This window comes from Chaetodon auriga, chromosome 5, assembly GCF_051107435.1.
Source record: "Chaetodon auriga isolate fChaAug3 chromosome 5, fChaAug3.hap1, whole genome shotgun sequence".
NCBI lineage: Eukaryota > Metazoa > Chordata > Actinopteri > Chaetodontiformes > Chaetodontidae > Chaetodon > Chaetodon auriga.
In genome coordinates this window covers 19,188,075-19,207,978 of record NC_135078.1, presented here as the reverse complement: position 1 = coordinate 19,207,978, position 19,904 = coordinate 19,188,075, and the positions used below count along the sequence as shown (strand labels likewise).

Sequence of the window (19,904 nt, the reverse complement as noted above, 5' to 3'; positions counted from 1 at the left end):
ATAACGTTCATCAATTAAAAACTTGCACACGGAGGGTATTTTAAAGGCTGATTCCAGTATTTTTACAACCAACCACCTAATTAGATCCAATATGTTCCAGTCTAGTCCAGTCTTTCAGGCTCATGCAGACGATTAACGTTTAGCAGCGCCCTCTGCTGGTATGAATCACAAACTACAGGAGCGGCTGACAAGAGTGTTTAGTTTTTAAATAAAGTTTAGTTTATTTACAGACTCACTTAAACATGGCTACCCTAGCAACCGCTGCATGCGCGACTAAACATTGCTCGGTAACATTACAGAGATGTTTTCTGCCTTTGTTCTAAAATTAACATATACTGTGTGGCTGTCGAGAACATTTTAATCGTCTCAAATGTTTAATATTTTTTAGGGATAGCAGCAGGTATGGAGCACAGTTGATCGACTGATTAGCTAGCTAATGAATACTAGCTAACGTAGCTAGGTTTTAGGAGACGGAAACCGGTTTCCAACTTTATGGTTTTATTTTACAAAATCCGGCCACAGAAACACTGTAGCCAATCCGATGTACGCTTGTTATTGATTATAATAACTATGTTGGAGTGTCTGCGTGGCATTTTGCAAAAGGACTGACTACTTCCGTTGGTACTATCTGTCCGAAAATGGATGCCGTTGGAGTTCCTTGGTAACATATAGTGCAGTGGTTCTAGATTGACGAAGAACGTAGTTTTCTATTATCGGACGCGACGTTGCGGACGTTCAGAATCAAAAAATGGATTACATTTGTATCTGTGATTGTTGTTATATAATTACACTATGATTAGCTTTTGTGTTGTGCCTTCACTGCATGAATTTGAGCAGGGGGAGGGAGACTCCAGTGGCCAGCAGTCCTGCACGTCATCCCCAGACAATGTCGATCACAGGCTGGCCGGACAGAAAGCTGCACAGTTTCTCAAAGAAGCCGAGAAGAACAGGAGGCAGTAAGTAACAAGTCGTTGTAATTTCTTATTTAATTCTAATTCTTTTAATTAGTCCCTATTTTTAACTTTTCTCCTTAGGATTGAAAAGTTGGAGAAAGAGAGGACGCTGAGTGTTCAGTGCAGAAGGAACGGCTGGACAGATGTGTCTGGAGATCTGGAAGAGTACGACAAAGTGCTGGAGGAAGAAAGAAACGCTGAGAGTGGGTTTTTCTTTACATTACAGTGTTTTAACATTTCCCCTAGAAATGTTAATGTAGTAGTGTGTCAGGGCATCTGACGTAGTATTATTGTAATGAGATGTAAAATACTGTGAATACTTATATCCAGATTCTTTGTCTGTGATGTTCCCTGAGTACTTCCTGAAAGTGGCACCATAGCAGTAAACCGGTGTCAAAGAGAACATCCACCCTCAACACTTGAAAATTGCTATTCAAACTGTTCTTTGCATTTTTTTCTGTAGGGATGAATCTTCAGAAGCAGCTAGTGAAGATTCATAATGGTGTGAGGAAATTTCAGAGACAGCTAATAGATGTGAAGCCAACTCCTGAGTGTAAGTTTTGTATCTATATTGCTGTGTTTCTTCACAATACCTTTAAAACAATCATGCAATTTTATTCTATCGTTCATTCAGCCATTTTCTGAGACATTCAGTACGTTTTTTGTCACCATTAATATCAATATCTGTGCCATTCTGCTGTATCAATGTAAAACATGCACTACTTAATAAAAGCATTATGATTGTAATATCACAAGTGTACAAATGAAAATAAGATAAGATTTTGGGCCAGATTGTTAAGAATGTTTCTGCATTTCTACTCTGGTTTTCAGTGATTGAAAGACTAAAGGAAATAATGTCAGAGGTGGAAATCTCAATTAACGGCCTAAAGGAGGAACAGCGGTCATGGTAACGGGATGTAGACTGAATTTCACTTGCTACACGGAAAGCACAATATTGTAAAAATTAGAAAGACAAGTAACAGCTACTCATCAGTGTTCGCTTCAAACTGACTATGAATACATGTGCTGTAACGAAAGTGTTATGAACAGCTGGCTCTGCATTTCCCTGCTCCTCTCAGCTTTGAGGAACTTTTGAAGGAGGAGAGGACATGCAGACAGGAGATCACAGCTTACGAGAAGAAGATTGAAAACTGGAGCCTTGCTGTCAAATCAGATCCAAAACTGCCCACAGCTCCTGCTGTAAAGGTCTGTCTTCCCTTGTCTTCCTACTCTCTGTATTCTATCTGTTGTCCATCATTAACTGAATTGAATTTAAGCAACTATTTAATGGTGAGTATGTGTACCTTAATATGACGTGTTGCTGAAAGGGTACAAGTGTATAATTTGTCAGCCATGCAGCACTTCATTCATAGCTTTCTCTTTTCCATAAGACCAAACCCCTGGACCGAGACTTCCCTGCAGAGGTCAGAGCAGTGGAAGCTTTCCTGCAAAAGACAGGAGGCCTCTATGGTGGCTGGGATGAATATGACCACCAAGCCTTTCTTAAAGTAAGACATTACTGTGATTTGGTCTCTTGTACTAACTTGTGCTGCAATGGAAACATCTTTCACACCTTCCACTTGCAGATCATTGCACACAGGCACTGAACACCACTCCTTAAGCAGACAGTTGTCAATGTTTTGCTTCAGGCAACATCAGCAGATGCCAAACCAAATGCTGACTGCTGTAGGATTCCTGTCTGACTTACTTTCATCTGTTTGATTTATAGGTCTGGACAAAGCACGGTGGGCAACCTGCTTACAGGAAAGAGGCCAAACTATACCTGCCCAGTAAAACACTGGAGGAGATAGAGCAACACGAGGACTGGCATCAGGAGCTGATCTACCTGCAGGACAGAAAGAGAGAGGTAGGGAGCTGTGACAAAACGTGTATGAGCTCAGCAGGAAAGCTAATCTCTTTTGGATAGGTACGTGGTAAACACTGCAGTCCTCACAAGCTCATGAGAAGTGGCATGTGAAAATGAAGAGGAAGAGAAAGCAACAGCCTTCACTACGCTAAGGCTTCCTGACATCACAAGTGAATTGAATCAATTTTTGTCAGAAGAATTCAAACAACAAACAGATTTTAGTCATTTATGTGTATATGTATGTATCTTGGATGTAATTTTAACATCTTTAAAATTCAGTTGTTAGGACTAATTTGTTCTAATTAAATGCATATCTAACAAAAAAATTCTGTTTTACTGTGGAAGGCTCACAGTCTGCTGATTTTCACCGAAAACCAAATTCCACAGCCTGGAAGGGATTTTACTTATCATCCCACCTTGAGTCAGAAGGGAGAACTAATAACCATAAACTGTTCACCATCACTGCAGTTTTGACTAAGGCCTGTTGCATCTTGCCTTTGATTGGCTCAGAGAACACCTGCCTCATCGTGGGTGGAGGACACATTTGCTTTTTCACTTGAATATTTGAAGAGTCTTTATTCGATCTTTATTCTGTATAAGCATGGCACAGCCAGGAAATCAGAAAAAAACTTTTCTGGAGGCTGTGGTACTGTCTTATATATATTTGTGGAGTTTCTATTGTTACTGCTTACCATACGCAGGCTATTCAGCGTTGGAAAGCCAAGAAGCATCAGGAACGCCAGACTAGGATACAGAGTCAGGAGGAGGCAGAAAGAAGGGAGAAGAAGGCCAAGAGCCAGGCCCGCCAACACAGGTGAGTTAGAAATAGAATCGATTTAAAAACAGAAAGACGAGGTGGAGACACTGATTCCATAACTAAAGCAGCCACATGCACCGGTGTCATGTTTGTTTTAGTGTGTTCTGTCCTGTTCTGTTTCAGGACTGAGGAGGAGAAGAGGGAGGCGGCACGGCGACTTGAGGAGTGGAGGGAAGAGAAGAGAAGAAACAAGGAGCAGGAAGAGGAGCAGAGACTGGCTGAGGAGATACAAAGGAGAAGACAGGCAAAGGTGCTTTTGCGCATGTGTTTGTGCTAAAGGTCATTCAGCTGTACTATGTACTTATCTGTGTTCATGAGTACTGTCTGATTTATTTAGCATGAAAATCGGTGCCCACTTGGAGCAAACCTTTACCAATCAAAATGATTTCTGTCTATTAGGAAGAGCGTCGCCGCCAGGTGGAAGTGAAGCTTACCATTGAGGAGCAGCTACGACTTAGGAGAGAGGAGGAGGAGGAAGAGGAGAGGAAGAGGAGAGAGGAGGAAGAGAGGGAGATGGAGAAGAGGAGAAAGGAAGCAGCAAAGGGCATCAAACGCTTTAATGAAAGGGTGCGATTCATAGAGATCAGCAAGAAACACAAGACCAGCACGTTTTTTTGTCATGTGAGGATGTGATGTGTGTCAGGGATGTGAGGTTTTACCTTTTCAGATGCTGGAATCATAACACAAGCTGATGTTAGTAGATACTGTAAATGTCTACCCTGGCATCACCAGACCAATTCTCCCTCCCAAACATGGTTAACAGTCGTGATTGGCCCGACATGGATCAGGACGCATGGAAATCTGTCTGAAGTGGACTGATGCCAGACGCAACAGAAGTCAACATACTACGGAAAATACCAAGCTTGTGTCTGTCTTTCTGCAGGATCTTCACAAGGTGGAGGCAAAGCTTCATGAGAAACAGCTGAGGGAAAAAGAGGAAGAGGATAGACAGAGGAAGATCGCTGCTAAGTTGAAAGAGAAGGTCAGGGTTGGACAGTGAATAAGTCAGTCAAATATCTCAAGACCTCTCAGAATCATTAACAAAAGAAAACTGCTTTAATCACAAAGTCTGAAAATCTTTAAGAAACAAGGTCACGGATTCAGGAAAAAAGGTTAATGTTTATTTGTTCTTAATTCAGGTGGACAGTCAAATCAGCAGAGACTTCTCCAGACTTACTCGTCCCACTAAGGGATGGGAGGAACGAATGAAACACATTGGACCTTCAGGAGGAGGGCTCGTAACACAGATGTTTCACAGGTCTGACTGCACAATTATTATTTTTTTTTTTTAAACTGTCAATAGGTTCTGTTTCTATGAAGAAATGTTTTGGGTAATAATGTGTGATTGCTTGTTGCTTGTTGAATCACTGAAATCGCTGTTGTTCTGTTGCAGAGCTGTTCCTACTTGGAGACAAGGCCTGTGATGAGCAGCAGTGGAAGAAAACTGAACAATACTCAAATGGTACCTCAACCAGATTGTGCCTTTATTTGAATCTACTGTGTGCTGCTGTTTGATGTTTTGTACAATCTATGAATTAAATTATTTCACATTTTACAAACTTGTTATTTTCAATAAAAGCATGCTACAGTTTTGTATAAATATCACAGCTTCTTGTCTCTGGTGATTTATTTTTGCTCTGATACAATGTTGGACTGTTAACAGTCAGTGTTATTGGGTCCCAGCTTTCAAACAATATTTACTGTGGAATATCCAGACATTTCCAAAAAGTCATTTCCAAGGAGAGGAGTCTATACAGTGTGTACGAGCTACGTTTTTACAAGAGATCAACTCTCTCTGTACGTTGCGCTGCTGTGTGGGCTTTTATTGTGAAAAGCAACCGTACCGGAAAAGATTCCTCATAGGTGCGGATGCGAAGATGGCGGAAGAGGAGAGCCAGTTTGAAGAATTTGAGCAAATAGACTTTTTAAGAGATCGACATGTACGATTCTTCCAGAGAACACTTCAGGTGCTGCCTGAGAGATACGCCTCGCTGGAAACAACCAGGTACGTTAACTGGAATAAAAACTGTCGCTCTAATTTATATGCTCTGTTGAGGAACTTGACTAGCATCCAAGCTAGCTCGGCTTCAGCCGTTTTGAATGGAGGCTAGTGCTACTTAGCTTAGCGTCCTTGCAAATGTCAGTTAGGGTTGTGAAGTTATGACAGACTGACATGTAGTCAAACAGGAAACGCAGTACATTGCGGCACGGCGACCCGTGACACTTAGTAGTCATTTTTAATAGTTTATATTACAGGAATAAGATTCATTTGAAAGTGAACTTCATGCGGAATGCACTGTAAAGTTGGTCAGTTTCTTCCTTTGTCAACTTAATTATCTCGCCAGATGGATGGAGATCCAAAATATCGGCTAATCGGACTCATTTCTTAAAAAAATACTATTTTGAGTTGGAGTTTATCACCCAGTCACTCATGTGTTCACTGCCACAGTTTACATTGCGGAGCTCTGACAATGCATTCGTTCCTACAACGTAGCTTATATACGTGTATCTTTATGCACACCAGCATGAAGTGGCTTAAAGAAATAAGAGTGTTCTCTGCCTTCTTTCCAGGTTAACTATCATCTTCTTTGCCCTGTCTGGGCTCGACGTGCTGGACGCTTTGGATGTGATTGATAGAAATGTATTGATTGAGTGGATCTACTCACTACAGGTTCTGCCCACTGATGATCGTAAGTCTCATATCTCCAAAGTCAAGTCTCGTATCCTAAACAGTAAATTATATAAAAATGAGAACAAGATTGACATAACAAAGGCAGATCAAAAGGTTTTTCTCAAAGAAAATAAATACATCAGGATTAAGCTGAATGAAGCGTATTCACCTCTGACACACAGGGGTTCACTTCTTGAGTACCTTAATGAGCAAATGATGCTGGCATTGCCTGCATGAGCACAGATCAGTCCAGTTTCCCTGCTGTCAGAGCTTTCTGGGAGCTGCATCAAAGAAAGTCATCAATGTTTCATCTTTGTCAGCATGTCAGCCATTGAGAAAGACAGGAAAGAAGCAGTCTTTAAGAAAATACTTTGAGGGATAGAGACTTGTGGTACAGAGGCCATCTTAGCAGGGGCAGACTAATGCTCTTTATTGCTGTAATGGGCACATTTGGTGCAGACACTCAGACATCCAGGGTTTCTCATTTCCAAGCCAGGGAGTTGAACAGGGGATGGTGATGTGTGAATGATCACGAAAAACATGGACAACTTTTAGGAGTTTCATGTGGAAACGTCACAAACTCAAACACTTATCTGAAATATTTGAGGTAAATTGTTCTGTTCATGCTAGTGAAGGGAGGTCAGCTAGAGGGCTTGGGACAACTTCCGAGCTGTCAGGCTTCAAAGTGTGTGCGAAATAGTTTCATTCTGTTTGGACTGTGAGACAGATACCAGCCTCCAGGTGTCCTCCTCACCTAACCTGTTCCAACTGTACCTCTGTTCATCAGGGAAAGTTGGACTCTCAATATTTAATGACTTGTTTTTTCTGTCCCTAACAAGCCACTCTGTGCCATCTGTTTAGATGCCCAGTTAGTTAATTATTCAAGACATCAACAGAAATCACGTCGGGATAGCCGTGCTTGATTGGTCTCTTGTTTGCTGCCGCCATATGTTTGGTGTCTGCTTGGTTTCTTGTCATTAGGTGTGAAAATACAGCTTGGGAGGCACTTAAAAATTTCCTAATGTATCATCAGTATGGAAATACATTTTATGTTTGAAGCTTTTGAGACTTTTAACAGTTGTTGATGGGTGTGTCTTGTCTTTCTAACCGAGTGCAGGTGTGTTGAATTAATTAGTCTGTGTATGTTGAATTAATATATGTAAAATGTGTGTCTGCATCAACGCCAGAAGCCACCTGTCCCTGATGATGTTGTAGATGCCATTTTCAGATCAAAAGCTGGTTAGCAGACAGTTTTGTTTACCACATTAGCATACTGAAAATACATGAATATTGTAGAGCTTCTCTGGATTGACTGAATACAAATTTTACAAAACTCTAAGTGAGCATAAGACGTCCTATCGTTTAGTGCATCATGATCAATGTATGATAAGCCTGACAGTCGTGTCAGTCAGATCACATGACTTTTGACACACGTAAACATATTATGTACTGGTTGTCTTTGCAGTATGATGCCATTCTGTTCACTGGGTCCTGCTGTATGTAATGTTTTTACTGTGGCCTGTAGATGGCAGCAGCACACTTGTTATTTTTAGCTAGTTGAGCATCTTTGCAGAACCTTGCTGAAGGTCAATACCAAAGAATGAGACCTAGTTTGTGAGAGTGTGCTGTCTGTTCCAGTTTCTCCTGAAGTTAACCATCACACAATGCTGAATATTTACTACATCCGCCTGTTATTCCCTTCCAGAATCTAACCTAAGTCGTTGTGGGTTTCGAGGATCGTCACATATTGGAATTCCTTACAGCACTAAGGTACTGCCCCTCTTTACCCCAGCACTGCTTTCAGACCTGATGCCATGTTTATTTTTTTCATCAGCATTAATCCCTCTCAAAATATTTAGATTTTTTTAAGCCATTTTAATCATATTATTCCAATGTGTTCTCTCACATCAGGGGGTCTGGGCCATTCCCAGTTTTATTAGCATGATCCCAGCAGTCATTGTAATACATGTTTTTCTCACATTTGGTATTGCTTCTCTGTCCCCATGGAGACGTAGTTTTTAGATGTAACAGCAAAGCCAACCAGAGTCATTTTGCCCCAAAAGATCTATTTTAGCTGTCTGTAGATGGCTAAATACTTGATCTGTCTGCTCCTGTTATTGCTTTTAAACCGCTTTTTTTCCTCCAGATGTTGGTTTTAATAACTGCTGTAATCTCTTGTTTCCTGTCTGTCTGCTGTGTTGCATGAATAACATCTCATTTTGATATTTTCACCAGGGTCCAGGTGTGCTCCATCCATACGACAGTGGCCATGTAGCTATGACCTATACTGGGCTGTGCTCGCTGCTAATACTGGGGGACGACCTGAGCCGGGTGAACAAACAGGCCTGTCTCGCTGGTCTCAGAGCGCTGCAGCTGGAGGACGGCAGGTCCGTACACACTCACACGCACAAATTTGCACTGGCACTCCGACTCTGACTCACATCCACCTGAGGTCATGTGAACACTAGCAGTCTAAACGTGGACTGACGTTAACTCTCAAATTCTAAATGTGGACATTTAGCTGATTTTGAACTGTTTGTGTAACTCTCTTGTTTTTGTGGCCTTCTGTGTCTCTGTGCCTTCCTGCTTTCAGTTTCTACGCAGTGCCAGAAGGAAGTGAAAATGATATACGGTTCATCTACTGTGCAGCCAGTATCTGTTACATGCTGGACGACTGGTCAGGCATGGACATCCAAAAGGCCATAGAGTACATCAGAGGAAGTTTGGTGAGTAGATGTTAAAGTGTAGAAATGTAGGGTTTAAGTTCTTGCTGCATTAATGAATGGATAAATGAGACCTGGATTCCAGGCCGACAGGACTGCCCTCTAATGGTACAACCCCTGTTTCTGCACCATTCATAGCAGGGCTCCTCCACTTGAATGGGCAGAATAGGCCACCCACCTTCAGCAGTGGCACGCTGCCCAGAAATATTTCATTTATAATAACTGGGAGGAGGGGTTTGAGCAGTGCATCGTGGTCTTAAAGCTGCAGCAGAGGTTTTTCCACCCCACTCGGAGAGAAATGACATGTTCCGAGTTTCTGATGTGGCACTTGAGTGATATTTTTGTCCGATTGTTGCCTGATGTTTAGCTGAACCCTTACTTTAGCCTCAGTGTTTGTGTTTTCCATCAGATGTGGCTCACAGTAGACACATCAAAGCAGTCCGTGTGAGGTATTGTCTTCACGCTTGTCATGTCAAGTCCCCCACAGCAGGGAGACAGTCCCATTCATCTTTAAACTTTAGCTCATTTTGTTTCATGACATAATTTCTTTATTGCGCCCCGGGTGTGTATGGCCGTCTGTCGCACACAGACACACACACACGACAGAGGCAGAACTCTGTCAATTAGTTAACAGATAACTGTGAATCATGTCTGAAAAGTATACGTGTTCCACTGGCCGCATGCTGGTGGGTGGATTCCGAAAATGTCTTTGGCAATGCAAGTTAGTTGTTGGTGCATCTAAGTATACAGAAACCACCAGATGATAGGTGGTTTTGTGCGGAAAAGCCTTGGAACGGCAGACAAGTTTACCAGCTGCGCTGACGTTACGCTGACATTTGGGTGGCGGCAGGTATCCATTTAGCAATCTTATTGTTATGATCTGATCAGTCCAGACACACAAGCAGACGAGGACTCAACCTCGTCAGTTTTTCCCAAGTGACAGCCGTCTGTTTTTGAACTCGTGTGTGCTGCTTATAATAGGCAGTTTTGTTTTTTTTTTTTATAAAGTTGCTTCGAAGTTTGTCACAGGAAAAAACTGGTGTAGACTGAAATGAAAAAACCCATCTGGGACCATCACCACTTCTTGCATAAGTACGACTGTATGACTGAAGCCTAAACAAAAAGATCATAGAATGAGAGAGAGCAATAATGGGAAGTTTAACTAAACGATGGCAAATAAAAAGTGAGTTTGATTTTTGTTATTTTGAATGTGTTTATATATTTGTAAAGATAGGTTCAGTGTGAATAAATGTCTGCAGCTCAGCCTCTTCTCACACTAATCTCTTTTATTAGCCTTTCTTGCCAGATGAAATATTGCGTGCTAATTCAATTGCTTTGTCTTTGTACCCTGCAGTCATACGACAATGGCTTTGGCCAGGGAGCCGGGCGAGAGTCTCACGGTGAGTACCATCATCTTCTGACCGTTTGTGCTTTGATATCAGAAATCGAAAGCTGAACGCACATTAAGTGGTCTGGTAGGTCAGACTGTACACACCTGGCAGCCCAGATTTAAAACTCTGCTTCATGAATCTGACTTTGAATTTCAAGTTAGAAGCTTCACATGAGATCAGAACGTTTGTGGGTGCGTTGGCGGTGGCGTAGTAGAGGGCATGAAAGTGGCTGATGGGAGAAACTGGTTTAAAGGATTAGCCAATAAAATCTCTGTAGATACATTGTCCTCATTAATCCCTCCCCCACTCAAATTAAACCTTATTATTGCGACACAAAAGCCTTCCTCCTACACACACACACACACACACACACACACACACACACACATATTTTAAGCAGTGCTTGGAACGTATCCATAGTCACATTTTTGACATAAAGGTATCGTTTCTGTTGACTCCGTGACAGACTGTGAACTGCTTGAAGGGACAGATCCCTGTGCGTCTTGGTAATTTCCTTCCTTGCGATAAACTTCTATGATTACAGGCTTCACTGAGACTCTGCTCTCCTCTGCAAGCCAGCCAACTCTTTGTCTGGGGGCTGATTACACATCGCTAGAGATATACAGTGGATGCCCATTACCCATCCACCCCTGAAGTGTGTGTGTGTTCAGCACCGAGACCTCCCACACAGTGCGCAGAGACTCTTACAGTGTTTTTGTAGATAATTGTGTTTGAGCCACTGTGTAGTTCAACACGGTGTCACAGATGCTGTGTGCCAGGGAAAGAAATTCAATTTCTCTGTGTGTATGTATTCAGTCTTTTGCTTTTATCTCACGTCTGTATTTCAAGCATTTTCTGCTTCTTTAAGCTGTGTGCTCTTGTTTTCTGAAGACAGAGTGCGTCTTTGTCGATTCAATGCACTTAAAAATTCCCAGTTGTTGGTTTGCATGGATGACGTGCTGTGGCCCATGAGGAAAAATAGTTATTTTCAGTTGTGAAAAATGTTTATCTTCACAGAAAAAGGGGCCAGAAAGCTGCTTTTTAGTGCTTTTTTATTTAAAATACATTTTAATTGTCATAAAGCATATACCTGTCACCTAACCCTCTGTTGGAGTAAGGGGTTTTGGATTTCCCGCTGCTGTTTGATCCAGATTTATATTTTATCCCCTCTGATCTTGAGCTAGACATGGTTGATTGGAGGCGAGTGAAACGCGTTGGCAGATTTACACCCCTGACCCACACACTTCATCCCACCTTGTCTTTGTTTCTCTCCCTCACACATGAACACACACAGGCACAGATAAGCAGCCAGGGCGAGTGGGAATGTTTAGGGATGATTTAAATGCACCGTGACAATGAAAACAGTTGACAGTTGGGTTGTAGAAGGTGATACATAGCCGCTGCTGCTTGTGGCTGTACTGATTACAGCCTGCCGTCAATGGACGAGCACACTCATGTTTGTATGATTGTGGCTGTAAAGACACTTTGCATTCAGTCCCTGTCTAAAGCATCTTTATTCCACTCAGAAGTCTGCAATTATTGTGCAGGAAAGTATTCAAATTCTGCCATTTTCCCCACTAGCACGCATTTCTGTATATTCACACGAAACATACGGTCGCTCCACGTTGTGATAACTTCCAAGAAAAGGTGCAAAGTGAGAGTAACAGCATGCTAATCAAATATTTGGCAGTGAAAGGGCCCACACGCAGACACACCCTCTGTTTTTACTGCAGTGCCCTGTAGTCATCTCGTCAGTCATGAAAACATGTCGGGGTGAACCACTGGAACCGCTTTTCAATTTAAAGGCATTGTCAGAAATCAGTACTCTCATTTAATTAGATTCATTTGTGTTACAAATTGCCCATACCCACTGCATGTGTGTCGTGCACCTGCGGGTCCAGGTGGCTGGACGTACTGCGCCATCGCCTCTCTGTGTCTGATGGGTCGACTGGAGGAGGCGCTGAGTCAGCGGGAGCTGGACAGGATCCGACGCTGGTGTATCATGAGGCAGCAGACCGGCTTCCACGGGCGCCCCAACAAACCTGTAGACACATGCTACTCCTTTTGGGTGGGCGCTACGCTCGAGGTACAGACTGGTGTAACAGACACATATTCACACATACACTCCTGCTTGCATTAACATGTTTAGTGCATCTAAGTATTTTGCCTCCTGCACTTTTGCCGCATTTTCACATGGGTGAGAGATGAGTTTTGAAAAGATTATCGGCATGTGTTAAATAGCACTGTGTATGCTCACACTGTGTAAACAACTGGTCTAATCCCCCAAACCCACATGCACACACAACCCCAAAAAAACTGTGTGCAAACCTTTCAGCATGTGGGTCAGAACTATGCCAGAGGTACATACATCCACACATGGTGCAGAAAACTGTGAGTTAAACTGCAAACTGCTAGGCCAGGGACACACACACACACACACACACACACACACACACACACACACACACACACACACACATAGCCAAATACAATGCAGGAAAAGTGTGAATTACTGGGTCAAAACTGTGCCAGAGGGACAAATGTGCATACTCATACAAAATATTTGTATATGGCAAAAGTGCAGTGTGGCAAACATTGAGGCTTGATATTCTCTCCACTCGTGTCTGTATAGAAAGAGGATATCAAGTGTTTATTCATTGATTGCCGTCACCCACCTTTGTGAAATTGAAAGCAATAGTATGAGCAACATCTCACCGTAGAAACACAACATGCTCAGCATCTTTGAAACTGGAAATTGATGTTAAACTGTAAAAAGAACTATTTGAAAATAGTGAGCAAGTCTGATTTATTTTAAATATATATGTTTCATTTTTATGTTTGCTCCCAAATGTCATAATAAAACTTCTCCCTCATCACCCCTCCCTTCCCCCTCACCCTCTTCCCTCACCTTCTCTCCCGTCCCAGCTGTTAGGCGTGTTCCAGTATACGAATTTTGACAAGAACAGGAGCTTCATCTTGTCCACGCAGGATCGGTTGGTGGGGGGATTCGCCAAATGGCCGGACAGCCACCCTGGTAAATGAGTTGACTTACAGAGGTGGCTTTTACAGGCACATCGTGCACTAGAGGCTCTCAGTCATCAGACAGAGTGCAAATAAAAAGAGACGACCGGAAAGCCAGTTACAGAATACTGCCGTGGTTGTTTATATGGCTCTTGTGTCTGTGTTGCTGTTTGTTGTATCCGTCAGGGGATTTCTCTCAAGGTAAGAGTGACACAAGTCCTGTGTACCTTTATACTGCTGCACAGGCCACAGGAGTGCAGTTTAATGGCATGATTTATGTCTGTGCAGTGGAAACAACAGAACAACAGAACAAGTCGAGGTTTCGGGACAATATATTGTCACAATTGATTTTTCAGTCGCTTCAAAGATCTCAAGGACAAAACAGCGGTGAAACTGAGCAGTTTAAGTTCCCGAACAGTTTCTACCCTCCACAGGTGCAGAGAGGTCAGGGTGGAGTTGTGGTTGGCAGTTTTCAACTGAGATCAATGGAAAAGCTCTCGTAACCCTAAACTTCAATGGTGTGCTCTTGCTCGCCCTTGTAATGCGTAATTGATGAGGCGATTGTTCGTCGGTAGCCCGAGGACACGGGAGATCGAGCTCCTCACATTACAGGAACAAGGCAGGGAAGACATGTTGGAAGAAACAATGCAGCAAAACAGATGCTGTACTGACAAAGCTTTGCAAATATTACTGAACAAAAGTGAGTTTTAGGACATAAAGGGACTCTTTGCAGTACGGGAACAGATAGCATTGGAGTCGCATGTACGTGAATAGTGCTGTCATGCACAGCTACTGATGTCCAGGAACTGGTCCAGGAAGATAAGAAGGTCAGAATAACACAGAACAAAAGCAGGTGGTTAAACTTTCAGCCTAAATTGATTGAATTGCGTCTCAATAGAAGCATCTGTTGTCATGAACCCAAGAAACAGATCTGCAGCTCCTTTTACTGCCTGCTTCATTGCTATAAAATGCCTGAATAAACAATCAAGTGATGACCCACAGATCCAAATATCATGGGAGTTAGCTGTTGCTGTGACAAAGAGTCGTGTATAAATTAGTTTGAAAGGTTTCTGTGGTGAAAATCCATTCTCAGATGAAACAGTGTGATTAACAGCTGTGTAATGGCACAACTTGCTCCTTTATCTTGACAAGCAGTTTTTGTTGAGGCAATCTCTGCCCACTGAACAGCACAGCATGGAGCTCTTTGCTTGGTGGAATTGGACGGAACAGCCAAAACAACATGGATCTGTATCTGAGGAGCTCTCGTGACCCAGATATTTACTTTAGGAGTTGGTAGAGACCAAAACCGGAGGTAACACATAGTGATTATTCGACTTTCACCAGGTGGACAGAAACACATTCCAACTTAATGATAATGTTGCTCTCTAACTGCTGGATGTGTTATTAAGCGCAAAAAAAATCAGGTTTTGCAGGTTTTACTGACGGCTTGGTTTCAACACAGTTTGGAAAAATCCAACGCATCAATGAGCTCAATGCCAGCGGATCTGATGGCCACAAGAGGGCACACGAGTCCATTACTGTTTATCTTCCACGGGCCTAGAGTGATTGCCTCAGTTAATCCAAGGTTGAGTTCTGCATGTGTTTTAAGTTACTCTCATCAAAATCCAAAGATAAATGGTCGCTACTCTGCAGTTCTGCTGGGTGATAATTCAATATTATCATTAAACGACCATCAGTGGAATGACGTTTTGGTCTTACCTTGTTAACGTTCCAGAAAATTCTGTTGTTCAGATTAATTATTCTTACCTAGCCGGAGTCCAATATATAAATTTGATTGTTTCGTGTGTCATTTTGTATACAACTGCCATATATCACAATTTACGATAGAAGTCTGACTTGAAAAAATATTTTCTAAATCAGATCTCACCTCAAACCTCGGGCTAGTCCAGACATGTTGTCTGTATAACCTTGAATCTGAGTCCTTACGAATCCTGAGTCATGCAGCTAATGGTGCTTTGATTGATTCTGATGTCTGTGTCCAATGATCTGTCATTTCATTATAATTCAATTACTGCTCCATTTACTGGCCTGTGCAGCTTTTACTCCGGTCCCAGGGGACGAAAAGGTCAGGGGGTCAACATATGTGCATTATTTATATCATCTTAAAGGAGCGGTACGACAAAACTATGCATGTTTTTTTTGTATGTGAAATTAGGTTATTGTTGTATTGATTCAGTAATGGAGAGAGGTGACAAACGCCATCATCGTCTTATCTCTGATCAGGTCTGCAGACCCATCACACACAGGTGCTTCTGCTGTGATGCATGTTAATCATCTCTGACCTTGTTTCCCCCTTTTCTTTTCACTCTTTCATTCCTCGCGATCCTCCCCTTCTCTTGCCCTCTACCCTTTTCTCTCCGTTTCCTGTCCACCAGACCCTCTCCATGCCTACTTAGGGCTGTGTGGTCTGTCTCTGATCGGAGAACCCAGTCTGAGGAAGGTCCACCCAGCTCTTAACATCACCCAGAGAGCCTTTCAACACCTCCAGCAGCTGCAGCAGACATGGAGGGTCAACACTGGCAGCTGCGGCCGACAGCACTGACAGCAGGATGATCCACGGCTCTGTCTCTGAACAGGTTCAGTAACAGTAGTCAGTCAGAGGCTGCTGGACTTCTGCTGTGTGTCTTGAAGACGTTTGGCTCCTCATCTGAGAGGCCTCCTCATTTCAGGAATCAGGAAGGTTTTTTTTAAGGCTCCAGTTACACACTGGTAACTTTGGGGAGCTCATTTTAAGTCCATCTAAAGTGACTTTTCTGTTAAGCAATATATGCCACACTTTTTTTGCTGCCTTTTTATTCGTAGACTGTAGTAAATAACAATGTGCATTGTGGTTTGTGGGAGTAAAATTATGTGCCAGACCGTCAATTTTCAGTCTTCAGAGACTTGAACAACTTCCTCAATGCCTCAATTTTACAAACTTTTTAGATAATGATGTTTCGGAGGCTTCCTGCTCCTTAGCCTCAACATCATAGTCAACAAACAACACAATCTGCTGTAAACCTTCTAGCCAAGGATGAACACTACTGACTCACTTCACGTGGACGTAAGAGGCATCCTCCAAGTAAACGTTATTCGAAATCTGAGACGGGACCCCGAGGAGGGGACGTCTAAACTGTGTCTTTAAATGGTTCTGGAGTAACTGGTGGCTTCGGCCGCTGAAGGTCTTTGAGTTTGCTGGACTAATTTTATGTGAATCACCTAGCTACGTGTTTGCTATCGCTGAATAATATCCATATATTTCGAAATAGAACAAATAAGTTCTTCATTGTTGCTCACCAACCAGTACGAGCCCTGTGGTGATTTTTGAGGGGAAATTGGGAAACTGTTGAGACAAATCTCTCTGTTTCCTTTAGATTAATATTCCTACATTTTCAGACAAAAAAGGTCACTATCCTCCCTGTACTTTTTTTTTTTTTTTGCCTCTCTCCCCTCCTAACATCTCCATCCTCACCTCTTTAAAGCCTCAAGCGCTCCAGTCCCAAAGGTGATACCAGCCTGGGATGTGAACTCTCCTTCAGTTTCACCCCTGCAGGCTTTGTTCAGAGATTTTAATTGATAATCAAACTGCTGGGCTGGAATCCATGGAAAAGACAGCTAAGAGCTAACAACCACCCTAAGGGCCAAATCTATGACTTATCTATCCTAGAAAGAAGATTAAAAAATGAGTTCAGCCACAGGCGTCGTCATTTCAGATCACAGAAAATATAATTTGGTGTTCTCATTTTTCTTGAGGGTAACAGAAAAATAGATTGGGCCTCTTTGGGGAATTCGGTAAGAGGAGGAAAATCCCTTCTTTTCCTGCAAGGCTGTCAGTTTTATCAGCACGTCCCCTGACTCTTAAACCCCGAGCCGATCCAACCTCTCCTCCTTCACCAGCTTCCATATTCCCTGCAAGGCAGCGGCCAGCCTGAAATCAATAGAAAAAAAGATGAGACAGTGGTATCATAACTTGAGGAAATGTATTCCTTTGAGCCTCACTGGGAATTTGACTTGTTATTTTCAGAGCAGAAAGGATGCAGGGCAAAAACAGAGAACAATGCACATGAGCAGAATGTGCCGGCAAGAGTCGGTTTAGCCAAATAAGTGTGATCCAGCGTGCACTTCTTGGGCTGTTCTTGCCTTCTCATCACGTCAATGCTCTGATTCCCAGCAAGCAACCCCCCCCCACCAAAGCCACACCCTTTCATTATAAGATCGCTGTGACAGCAGACACCTGCTCCCCGAGTGACGAGGAGAAAATATCGCAGCAGGTCAGAAACACAGTGGCCTGCCTGCAACACGTTACCTGCGGGAGTCTGCTGTGTGTAGAATCAGCTCTGACTGGATCTAAAAATAATATGGCCTCTGTGGTTTCCACCTAAAATGAAGCCGTACCTGGCCTCGTCTCCCTTCCCGCCAGGTTGCCCCCGTTTTCTGACTTAAAAAAACAGAGCAGGCAGACGGAGGAAAGGAGAGAAGGGGGGCGGAGAGGTGAATAAATAAATAATTTGACCCATCCATTATTAAACATAAACTGTCAGAGGCTGGAATCTCCTCTCTGAACCCCAACCAAACCCCCACTGTTACATAGCCTTGTTTTGGTGCAAAAACAATCTCTTTTTTGGCCAAGTGCATCCTACATTTATATTTATACACATGTTTTCTCTTACTGTTTGCCTAAGACAATAGGCTTTGCCACAGTTCTTTCTGATTTTGCCGACTTCTGCCATTTCTTTTTTAATAATTTCACCATTGGGAAAGTTCACATAGGACTTTCATTGCAGCTGCTGAATTGAGCCTCAGACACGCAAATCATGTGATAATACAAGGTCGACAGAATTAGCTTCTGAAAAGGTCATTATGTAGTATTTCTGGTGTATGTCTTTTTTTTCTTACTTAGTTATGAAGTAAATCTGAGTCATCCTGAGTGAAAAATGCACAGAAAGAAACGACCATGTCCTCCACGCATCCTCTGAAGTGACTTTTACTGCTTACACAACTCCCAGCGGCTGGGTTCTGTCCTTAGGCTATATAGGCCAAGTCGTATAGCAAGACTACGCGCTCAATCTTGACGCTGAAATGTGCCTCACCTAGCATTGTTCTGGGTCACCGCTCTCTGAATGTTCCCTAAACGTACAGCGTCGGGCTTAACTTGGCTGTTTCTATCAAGAAAGGCACCAAACAGAAGTGTTCTCTGGAGGGGGAGGAGGAAAGGTGTGTCCTCTGTGTCAACATCCGGGAAGTGTAACACCTACTCTGTAAACATTTTTTCCTCCTCCTGTCTTTGTAGAGTTCACTTATCCAATCAGACATCAGCTGGTAGAGGTCATTTTTACCTGAATCTGGCTTTGTCCCTTCCTGTCTGATCGATTCTAGATTTCCCGACGCAGGGAAGAGTTCATTGAGAGAACCTATAAATGCTTACTAGCTTGAAAGATTGGATGGATGGATCTGTCACTTAGTGCAGATGAAGGCTGCATCTCCGCAGTTATCATATCGCATCTCCCTTTTTTTTTTTTCCCGCTCCTTCACGCTGCAGTCGATGCTCTCAGTCCCGCAGCATGAAAACAGGGGACCGTGGCTTTGCTCTTTTAACACGGCTGCAGTGAAGACAGTGTTGGGACGGTCCAGAGATGTGAAAGGACTGTGAAAGTCTCAATGAGATGCAGCCAAAATGCCACAAATGGTCGCGAACCCTTGCTCTATCATCAACTAATACTGTATACATAATGTAATAATAAATAATGTAACAATAAATGTAATGGAATTTATTTTTTCTATGCTTTGTAGAAATATTGAGTGTAGATAAATATGTAAATGTCTATAAATATGTGACTTCTATTGTGCAAGTGCTCAAGATGAAAAATGTTTACAGCGACATCAGAGGGTCAGACAGAGGAACTGGATATGCAGATGTTATGCGATGTATTATAGTACTTGAGCTTTGAAGTTGAGGACAGTCATGTTGATTCTAGCTTGGCGGTGCATTCTGTATTTATGGCGAATAAAAACACATCCTAACTTTTACGGTTGTTCTGGTTTCAGTGTGTTATCCCCTCAGGAGCGGCAGAAGGTTTCCTGTTAACGAACCTATTAGTTTGTGATATCTTGAGTAAAGTTAAAACTGCTTTTCCACTGAATCTTGTTTTAAATGCAGTGTGTCCTAATGTGGCCCTACCAGGAAAGGTCATCACCAAAAACATTAGGATTTATCGCCCGGCAATGAGAATCCACATTAAACACAAATTAAATGCATTGTGTCTTCATGTCTTTCAGGTTTACCTTTTCTGTAACCATCCAAGACGTAAGTAGCCGAAGCCACAGTCCTGTTTCTCCTTTAGGAAAAAGGAAGTCACTCATTTGGGTGTTGTATGATTACCTCCAGCTGAGTTTCTGTATAAAAGACCAAGTCCTTATTTCTTTTCATGATAGACTGTGTGGCTGCGTGACTCAAAACTCCT

The 19,904-nt window shown here is 42.6% G+C and overlaps 2 protein-coding genes across 2 annotated transcripts; both read left to right on the top strand.

Moving 5' to 3' along the window:
- The first annotated feature begins 223 nt into the window (after positions 1-223).
- Positions 224-5,243, top strand: ccdc112 (coiled-coil domain containing 112). Its single transcript, XM_076729899.1, has 14 exons — positions 224-287; positions 838-956; positions 1,035-1,156; positions 1,417-1,506; positions 1,785-1,860; positions 2,033-2,159; positions 2,345-2,461; positions 2,683-2,820; positions 3,522-3,634; positions 3,761-3,887; positions 4,037-4,204; positions 4,521-4,619; positions 4,777-4,895; positions 5,031-5,243. The coding sequence occupies exons 1-14, from the start codon at positions 243-245 to the stop codon at positions 5,059-5,061; spliced, it is 1,491 nt and encodes a 496-aa protein (XP_076586014.1). The 5' UTR covers positions 224-242; the 3' UTR covers positions 5,062-5,243.
- Positions 5,244-5,483: 240 nt separating this feature from the next.
- Positions 5,484-19,468, top strand: pggt1b (protein geranylgeranyltransferase type I, beta subunit). Its single transcript, XM_076731655.1, has 9 exons — positions 5,484-5,642; positions 6,209-6,327; positions 8,014-8,078; positions 8,544-8,695; positions 8,902-9,034; positions 10,386-10,431; positions 12,324-12,508; positions 13,348-13,456; positions 15,840-19,468. Exons 1-9 carry the CDS (start codon positions 5,515-5,517, stop codon positions 16,004-16,006), a joined length of 1,104 nt encoding a protein of 367 aa, XP_076587770.1. The 5' UTR covers positions 5,484-5,514; the 3' UTR covers positions 16,007-19,468.
- Positions 19,469-19,904: the final 436 nt, after the last annotated feature.

Excerpts from the sequence above, each read along its gene's own strand:
- ccdc112 (XM_076729899.1), top strand. The coding sequence starts at position 243 with ATGGCTACCCTAGCAACCGCTGCATGCGCGACTAAACATTGCTCG. Across the intron at positions 1,157-1,416 it reads GGAAGAAAGAAACGCTGAGA|GGATGAATCTTCAGAAGCAG; the intron begins GTGGGTTTTTCT and ends TTTTTTCTGTAG. Across the intron at positions 2,160-2,344 it reads CCACAGCTCCTGCTGTAAAG|ACCAAACCCCTGGACCGAGA; the intron begins GTCTGTCTTCCC and ends CTTTTCCATAAG.
- pggt1b (XM_076731655.1), top strand. The coding sequence starts at position 5,515 with ATGGCGGAAGAGGAGAGCCAGTTTGAAGAATTTGAGCAAATAGACTTT. Across the intron at positions 9,035-10,385 it reads AGTACATCAGAGGAAGTTTG|TCATACGACAATGGCTTTGG; the intron begins GTGAGTAGATGT and ends TGTACCCTGCAG. Across the intron at positions 13,457-15,839 it reads ATGGCCGGACAGCCACCCTG|ACCCTCTCCATGCCTACTTA; the intron begins GTAAATGAGTTG and ends CCTGTCCACCAG.